A 9,461-nucleotide genomic window follows, 5' to 3' on the forward strand; every position below is an offset into this window, starting at 1 on the left:
CAGCATCCACAGTGATCTAGCCTAAGCCGTGTCGTCGGATCCCATGTTTCGCTATGGGCATGCATGCGTCCCGATCGCCCGTGCAAAAGGGATAAAATGAGAGCACCTAAATAGCACGAGCTACCGTGCTAGCTGTAAATTGTTTGGTTCAGCTTAAATTTAGCTAATGGATTTTGACTTACAAGAAGAGAATCTAAATAGGTGTTTCTGGATTTGGCTCTTGACTGGATATTGCTGCATGATCATATAACCTAAAAGTCAGAATCAAAAACATCTATTTAGGTGCTTTTGTGGCTTACAAGTTAAAAACCACAAATAAGCCTAACCAAATAGCCATAGGTTCTGTGTCTTTACTTCGCATGACCTGAGCCATGAGATAAGCAAGATTGGCAAGCAACCCAAGTGACAAAACTTCAATTTGTGAGTAAACAACCATCGCAAGGCTACCAAGCAAAATTTGGATTCAAGCTGGATCTTGTTTACGAGGAAAAAAGAACCTTGATCTTAACCATCCCACATAACCGTCTAGATAGTCCGGAATGCGAAGTGACGTTACTCGAAAGCTATAGAAACGTATTGGAAAGAAAATCACATTAAGACTATTTTGTTCAAAGGATTTTCATAACAATTTTTGAGCATTCAAATCCTTATAGTTTTTTCTGGGGATTGTTTGTTTTGTAGGATTGAATCCAATGGGATTTTTTTTCCAAGAAACCATTTGTACTACATTTTATAAAAGTCTAACATCAACTCAAACTTCTTCTTAAGCCACTGCCAAAATAAAAAAATCCACATGCGAGAGATTAATTTCATACTGGAGTTTCGAAGGAGAAGATTGGGGGAATTTTCACGTAAGCCCTTCAACCGCTACAGTTAGTGTACGCTTTCAAGATAATGGTAAAATGTACTTATGTTTATCTCAGGGCATGCAACATAAAATGTACTTATGTTTATCTCAGGGCATGCAACATAATGGGTCTAACCTTAGTTTTATCCTTTCGTTTTGCCTATATATATATATATATGTAAACTCTTACTAATGGTACAATTCATTCAATTGTTTTGAGAAAAAATGTAAGAGAAGCCAAATTTGGATAGTGCAAAACTGCAAATAGGATCACCAAAATTCATGCCTTCGAGGACTTACCTTTTTTTTCAGGAAGTTTGGGTTGCACATCCACCCTCCAACTAGGGCTGCAAAGGAGTCGAGTTTGAGCGAGTTAGACTAGGTTCAGCTCACTGCGTGACAAAATTCGAGCGAGTTCTGGCTGAGTCGAGCTGTAATTAGTGGTTCATACTTAGCTTGTAACAATCTCGAGCTATTTTCTATCTAAGCAAAAAACAACATAAAACAGGAATCAATATTTTGGCATATAGAAGGAAGAAATTGCATCCATATCACATATAATGAATACATTTGCCTTCCAGATTTACTTAGCTAAATCAAACGCATGGTAGGAGAAATAAATCTCATTGACAACACAGAATGTAATTAATCATCATATTTTCTTTCAATGTAAAACATAAAATATTATATTTGGTTATATGTTATCGAGCTGTTAAGCTAAATCGAGAGAGCTAGTGTTGGCTCACCATTAGCTCATTTGCAATCGAGCTATATAGGATACTCATACTGAGCTCATTTTTTAGTAGATCTATAAATAAGTCGGTCTCAAATCGATCACCAGTCTCGAGCTTTTCTTGCCCTCCAACTAAATGAACTGACTTCCTGCTAATGTTTTTTCCGTGTATCAGACTCATACTTCCTATAATATTTAGAACTAATTTGATCCAACGGCCAAGAAGCAAATTCCCCGGAGCTGCACCGTAACTTTCGTGTGGCTAGGCTTCCCCGAGCCGTACCCGGCTCACAGGATCTCCGGGAAAGCAGTCAAGAAGATAGCTGTCACAGGCCATGGACGCTGCCACATGTGTCGGCCGGCTCCTCCTCTAGCTAGCTTTCCCCCGCTGGAGAAAACCAAAACGTACTAGTCACCAGCATCACGGCTCCATCCAGTGACCAACACTGCGCCTCCCGACGTCCATAAATACACGGCCACCCTACCCCCGACACTCCTCACAAACACATCCATTTCCCTTCTTCTCCAGCTCCATCGCCGGCCGGTGAGGGCAAGCTAGCAAGAGGCGATCTCGCCCACTCAGCGTGGTTTGCTCTGTAAATGTCTGGAGGCCTGCCCGGTTTCGTCGAGGTGTCGTCCGGGCTCGAGGTGGCACTGGTTCCTGTCGTAGACGCTGTAGTCGTTTTCTTTTTGAAGCTGTGCTCCTCCCCGTCGCCGGAGAAGAAGCTGCGAGCTTGCACCGGAGGTTTCATCAACGAAGGTACACATATTGGTATCGTATAGACCGTAGATGTATACACGCTCTTCCATGATTGTATCATCAATCGTGTCGACCTGTTATTTTCATCATTCTGTAATGGACTAGTTTAGATTCGAGCGTTGTTGTGATAGCACGAAACTCAGTTCACTACTCTGGTGAACTCGGGTCCTATATGCATGTACCACACGTGGGACTCTACGGGAATATATATCCCAAAAATGTAGTCTTGGATATACTGAATGTTCTTTTCTTCAAAGAAAAGAAAAGGTACTAGTAGTATAATCCATATGGTTTACGCTGAGATCAGACAGTTTATGGCGATAAGCGCGCCTTCGTCTCTCTACTTTATTTGGTTTTTGTAGTGCTACACTAGAAAGCGAGTGAGGTGTTAAGTGGGGATCCCGTCTAAATTTCACCTATAGTTTATTTTGTTATTTCTAGTGCAAGATTTGAGACAAAAAAAAGAAATTGACCTATAAATGACAAAATGAACTGAAGTGATATTTAGCCGATCCCGATTACATCTCTAAACACGAGGAACCAATTTGAGCAAACTTGCTTGCGAATAGAAGTCAACGTATCTTTTTTTTTTTGGCAGTGGATATAGCTGACTCCCACCCTGACAAAAGCTGTACTCGCAGGTTGAATTGATCTTCCTTTCAGGTATTATTACACAAAGAGAGAAACTGAAGAACTTCTAAAGGATCTCAGGAAAAACAAACAAGGTATCGTGTGAGATATAACATATTTCTTCCAATTTATAGGCGTTACTGGTAATACAAATATGATTATTGATTGCGTGCTAAAACGTTTTTTTTTTTACTTTTTAGTACTCCTACACAAGCAAACCCTAAGTATAGAAATGTACTGATATAAGCAGTACTACGTTTAATCTGCATACAGTAGACGTGAGGAATTTTGGAATTGTAATAAGGTACAGTTTGTTACAGTACGGTTCTAGAAGACCCAGTTCCCTGAACAAATGAACAAATAGTTGCGGTACATATGTTCATATGAATTAATATAAATAAATACGAACTTAATTGACCTCATGTTTCCATCACTTTCTAATCTATTTTCTCAACTGTTGTTGAAACAGAAGAAACGTCAAGTTTCAGAAAGCTCACTGAAGATGGTGATGGCTCCGAACACCATCGACTCGAAGACCATATCACCCATCACTGAAGATGGGTCCATGGACAGGCGTGGGAACCCGGCAGTCAAGGCAAAAACTGGGAAATGGAAATCTTCCATCCTGCTGCTAGGTAAAAATCATGCTCAGCTGGACTCTGTTTTCGTCGAACCGCGCTATGAAATTTGATCGAGATCTCTGCTCCTGATTTTGCAGTGAACTATGGACTTGTAACATGCGCCTTCTTCGGCGTCGGTGTGAATCTGGTGGTGTTCCTCCGGAGGGTGCTCCACCAGGACAACGCCGAGGCTGCCAACAGCATCAGCAAATGGACCGGCACTGTCTACATCTTCTCCCTCATTGGTGCCTTCATGAGCGATTCCTACTGGGGCCGCTACATCACCTGCGCCATCTTCCAGATGATCTATGTCACGGTAAGCTCAATCTACATAAATAATGATCGATTGATCGTACTGACTTACTCTGTCTCAGTTGGTTTCACTCAAATGTGTGTGTGCGCTATTTGATCAGGGCCTGGTGATACTGTCGCTCGCTTCATGGTTCCTGCTGGTGAAGCCATCAGGGTGTGGCGACCCAGAGACGCAGTGCAATCCACCATCAACGGCAGGGGTAGCGTTGTTCTACCTGTCCACGTACATGATCGCGTTCGGCAATGGCGGTTACCAGCCATCAATTGCGACGCTGGGGTCAGACCAGTTCGACGAGACTGACCCAGACGAGGCACGCTCCAAGGTGGCCTTCTTCAGCTACTTCTACCTGGCCCTCAACGTGGGCTCCCTCTTCTCCAACACGGTGCTTGTGTACTACGAGGATGCGGGACAGTGGGTCATGGGATTCTGGGTCTCCGCAGGCGCGGCGACGCTGGCGTTGGTGCTCTTCCTCCTCGGCACCCCCAACTACCGCTACTTCAAGCCCAGCGGCAACCCGCTGACCCGCATCGCGCAGGTGCTCGTCGCTGCGTGCCGCAAGTGGCGCGCCAACGCGCCCGCCCGCGGCGAGCTGCTCCATGAGCTGGACGGCGACGAGGCATACAGGGAGGCCGGCATCAGGAAGATCCTGCACAGCGACCAGCTCAGGTATCTCGACAAGGCCGCGACGGTGACTGAGGAGGACTACTGCGAGCCAGAGAACTTGAAAAACCCATGGAGGGTCTGCACGGTGACGCAGGTGGAGGAGGTGAAGTGCATCCTGAAGATGCTGCCCATCTGGCTGTGCACCATCGTGTACTCGGTGGTGTTCACCCAGATGGCCTCATTGTTCGTGGAGCAAGGCACCACCATGAACACCAGCATCGGGTCGTTCCACGTGCCGGCGGCGAGCATGTCGGTGTTCGACATCTTGAGTGTGCTAGCGTTCATCGCCATCTACCGACGCGTGCTGGTGCCGGTCATGGCAAGGCTGTCAGGGAACCCGCAGGGGCTGACGGAGCTGCAGCGCATGGGCGTCGGGCTCGTGATAGGCATGGCAGCAATGGTGGTGGCGGGCGTGGTGGAGGTGGAGCGGCTGAAGCGGGTGCCTGCGTCCACGCCGGACCAGCCAAGCTCCCTGAGCGTGCTGTGGCAGGTGCCGCAGTACGCGCTGATTGGGGCTTCCGAGGTGTTCATGTACGTGGGGCAGCTAGAGTTCTTCAACGGGCAGGCACCCGATGGCGTCAAGAGCTTCGGCAGCTCGCTGTGCATGGCATCCATCTCGCTCGGGAACTACGTCAGCATCATGCTGGTCAGCGTGGTCACCACCCTCACCGCCGGGGACAGGAGGCCCGGCTGGATCCCAGGGAACCTCAATTCCGGCCACCTCGACAGGTTTTACTTCCTCCTCGCCGCGCTCTCACTCGTCGACCTCGCGGTGTATGTGGCCTGCGCGATGTGGTACAAGGGCATCAAGCTCGACAGCAACGGAGAGAGGGGAAAAGTGGCTGTGCACGTTTAGGATTTTTCGCCCGTTAAGTATTTCAGTGGGCTCGCTATTTGCTCAGCAGAAGTGGTTGGCGATCGGGTTTCCCATAGTAGTTACATAATAATAAGTGTGTCTGTCATATCTATGCTTGCTGGATAGGCCCATGTTGCTTCTCTGTCCCAGTTTCAGCTACAAGAGTCAGAGTCTAGTCTAGTCATGCAAAGTTCCCGAGTTTCTGAACACTCAAATCTATGAATTTTGATCGACCAGAAGTTATAAGACCATGATGGAGCTAGCAAACCATGTGGGATGCCATAGAGTGGTCATCGATTCTAATAACTGTTCGATGGTAATTGACGCTGTCCAGATGGGGCTATAGCACCACCACTACGTCATAGTTTCAATATTGGGGCACTCTAAAGAATTGTTTTTAGAGGCACTTAAAAAGTGTCGAATTATTACCGCACTTTCCAAAGTGTCTCTACCCATTTTTCCCCACACTTTGGAAATTGCCCTGCCGCACTTTGCAAACTTCCTCTAACTATTTTTTGCCGCACTTTGGAAACTGCCTCAGACCATTTTTTGCCGCACTTTGAAAACTGCCTCTAAACATAGCTCTGCCAACTCAAAGGTGAGCTGAACAAGATGGATTGTACCTTTCTGGACTTCATGAAGAGGATAATATATGTCATTATCCAACTGAAAGTACCCAACAGTTTACCCTTCTTCAACTATCTGGTAGACCTTGTCATTTATGTTGGAAACATCCACTATGAAATCATATGCATGCTATTAATATAAGGAATGGCCTGTCAGTAAAAAAAACCTTCGTATGAGCACTAATCAGCAGAGAAAATAGAGGTGTTACTAGCAACTGTGCTAGCACAATGTAACATAATCTGATCAAATAAACACTATGTAGGGAAGCCTAGTAGCAATCTAGAAACCCAATAGCTAAGCATAGATATTGACCTGAATTAATAGCAGAGCAGCAAGTGTAAAGGAGCAGCAGAAGAAACCTATCATGTCAACAACAATTATTCTACGCACCTCAGAAGCACCAGCATAGATAGAGACTAGAGCATCAGAAAACTCAGCAATTGGTGTTTGAGGAAGAGCTCTGATGAAAGATAGCCACGCCAGTTAAAGCTTCACCAACAGAACTGAGGCCGCTCTCAGTAACTTGCCACATGAAGCTAATACCAGCCAAAGTTTTTTTCTCTGCAAGGTATGTGAGCGAAACCAATAATTATCTAAGAGCTGAAATATTATATGGTGAGAGATCACAAAATCAGTAGAGACATAGGCATATAAATAAACAATGTCGAGCAAACAAAAAGTGGTTATCCTGATTTCAACTCATACCATTCAACCGCATTAATAAATAAGCAGAATGCCTGACCTAAATATGCTAATCAACACTCACATGATGCAGCACGGATCTGATAGTAAGGAAACAATAAAAGAGGAAAGGGTCTCACAAACATAGACTAGAAGAGTAACTAATGAAGCTTGGAAAGATAGAAGAGCTGGTCCAAATATGTGGATCACAGAAGCAGAACACATACTAACTTTTGAAGCAATAAATTGAAAGCAAGATAGGAGAGCCAATACTAAGCTATGCATCACACAAGCCGGCCCTGAGTGTGAACCATAATTCTGTTGTAACACAGGACTAGTGAAGTAGTATCCATGCAGATTGATCAGAAGATGATGAAAAACTCTAATGTGTGGGTTGACGTAGTAAAGGCAATGTATCCAGAAAACGAGAATAGCAGGGAAAGAAACACTGATAGTACAACGTATTCTAAAAAAAAAACAGTACACTAGATGGAGCACGGTCATTTTCCTCTGTAATATGTACTGCATATTGTCCTTAATATGCAGTTACTAGCAACTAAATTCCACTCCGTGTCGTGTAGTCCTTGGCTATGCAAAGGTGTATGTAATACTACACAGCTCCAGCACTAACTTTGATACCACCAAGAGCAGAGCTCAAATAATCCCAAGCGGTTAAATGGAGATCATGAGTAGACCCATAAAACACCAGAAGGAAGGACTGATCCTTGGATCATTCAACCACTCAAAATAAAGCACCAAACTCTAATTAGAAAGAGGCATGTTATAGCCATTGTTTACCTCTAAGGTAAGAAACACCCAGATTTGTAATTCTACCAGAAGGCAATTGCAGTTCCTTCAAATTTGTGAGATCTGCAAAACGAAAAGCACAATTCAGATTTGCAATGTGGTATGTGAGCATATACTGATGTACACTCTTGTGTACGGTTTTGCAACAATCAATTCAGAGATGCAAATCCGGATATCTGAAGTCATAAAGGAAAAAAAGAAACTAACAGGTCTAGAGTTCCTCCAGTGCGTGTGTATACGCGCTTGAGAGCCTCATTGTAGTCTTGTTCATGCACATAATTCCAGCAATCAATCGCAGAACATGATTGCTTCCTATAGCTGAATCACTCAACCATTCCTTCAGGGTGGAGACTGTGTCTTCCTTCAAAATCACACAAAGTAATAATGCATGAGCATTTCAGTGTATCCAGAAAAATCTGAGAGAAGGACAAAACATGCTAGGGGTAACACACACTACCACTCATCTTCTTATGCACCAATACGTCTAATAGTTTTGATAAAATACTACTGAAATAACAGTTTAACCATGTATAAATAGTAATGAAATTGAACTAACTATCAATTGTCAACAAGCTCGTCAGTCCTCGGCCCATAGCATTGAAAATGGTCTACTGGATCTATCCCCAGATCAAATCACTGTCCGTAACTTTGGACTTTGGTGGATCTAACCTCGCGATCACAAACAGACCAGACCTTGATATCCCAGATCAAACCCCGTAACCCACAATCAATCACATCACAGTTTTCTCTCCTAAACACTAGAGAAACTCTACATGGTTGCAAGGGACCGGAAACAGATATATACAGATATACTGTCATGACTAAACTCAATACTTTAACACCACTAAGAACTAAGCAATTGGATTGGATTTTCAGGGATACTCTCAATTTAAAGCATCCTACAAAAATGATAACCTATTTTTTCGGTCGAGTAATTTCAGTAGGACATGAAAGAAGATGAAGAAGCACCGATTCAATGTTGAGTCCATAATTTGAACCACTGATGCCCAAACCCAAGCTACGTTCTCCATGCTCCATGGCAACAGAGTCTACTACAACCCCTTAGCCTTAACCCTTCGCTGCAAAGAGGTGAATCTCCTTCCAGATACACTGCAATGGGATAGGGAGTAAGTAGAGATGCACACAGGCACGGTCTCCGAGGGAAGGGGAAGGGTGGCTTACTGATGTGATGTACTGCTTGCCGGAGTCCGTGTGGAGGAGCTTGAAGTCGGTGAGTTTGCGCTCCTGAAGCTTATGTACAACATCCAGCAACTCCACTCCAACAGCCGCACCCTCAACTGCGTGCTCTGCACCACCTCAATCTGCCGCTGCAGCTCCGGGAGCTCCGCATCCATCGCCCTCCACGTGCCTTCCCTATCGGCGTGATGCAGTGCGGTTTCGCCAGAGACGGGGCGGAGAAGGGAGCCGGCTCTCCAAGATTGATTGAGTCATCGACGGACTTGGGTTCGAGCAATTTTGAACTTGCAGGAGGGATTGTTGATGGCGGCGGGGGCGTCGAGGGCCGGGATGTCACTATTTTTGATCGGTGTGAAGGTTGAAGAGGAGGTCGGGGGAGGACGCAGCGCTCGCTGCCAGCGATGGCGCGAGTATGTGGTCTCTCAGAGAAGAATTGGTCGGTCTCTGGATTTGGTAGTGGGAGCTGGAAGGTGAATGAAGGCACATGATCATCAAGTCCTGCAAAGCATCTACCATCACATCCTTTGTTGAATCTCCTTCATGGTTTGCGAGTCGACGAGTCGACCGGTCGTACTGGGCCAGCGACTCGTAGACTAGTCTAGACTAGTCTCGACTCAGCAAGACTCATGTTTAATAAAAATATATAATTTAGGATAAAATCGTAGAATATAAGGCTGGGGACAAGGGGAAAACCTGGGCAATTCCTTCCAATGGCCAAGGCCTTCCT

The 9,461-nt window shown here is 45.0% G+C and overlaps 1 protein-coding gene across 1 annotated transcript; it reads left to right on the top strand.

The window, feature by feature from the left end:
• Positions 1 to 2,096: 2,096 nt before the first annotated feature.
• Positions 2,097 to 5,666, top strand: LOC124688169 (protein NRT1/ PTR FAMILY 7.3-like). The gene is made up of 5 exons (XM_047221886.1): positions 2,097 to 2,340; positions 2,982 to 3,065; positions 3,440 to 3,605; positions 3,689 to 3,906; positions 4,004 to 5,666. Exons 3-5 carry the CDS (start codon positions 3,473 to 3,475, stop codon positions 5,420 to 5,422), a joined length of 1,770 nt encoding a protein of 589 aa, XP_047077842.1. The 5' UTR covers positions 2,097 to 2,340; positions 2,982 to 3,065; positions 3,440 to 3,472; the 3' UTR covers positions 5,423 to 5,666.
• The last annotated feature ends 3,795 nt before the right edge of the window (positions 5,667 to 9,461 follow it).

The sequence above is a fragment of the Lolium rigidum genome, chromosome 2 (genome assembly GCF_022539505.1).
Source record: "Lolium rigidum isolate FL_2022 chromosome 2, APGP_CSIRO_Lrig_0.1, whole genome shotgun sequence".
NCBI lineage: Eukaryota > Viridiplantae > Streptophyta > Magnoliopsida > Poales > Poaceae > Lolium > Lolium rigidum.

Excerpts from the sequence above, each read along its gene's own strand:
- LOC124688169 (XM_047221886.1), top strand. The coding sequence starts at position 3,473 with ATGGTGATGGCTCCGAACACCATCGACTCGAAGACCATATCACCCATC. Across the intron at positions 3,606-3,688 it reads ATCTTCCATCCTGCTGCTAG|TGAACTATGGACTTGTAACA; the intron begins GTAAAAATCATG and ends CTGATTTTGCAG. Across the intron at positions 3,907-4,003 it reads TCCAGATGATCTATGTCACG|GGCCTGGTGATACTGTCGCT; the intron begins GTAAGCTCAATC and ends CTATTTGATCAG.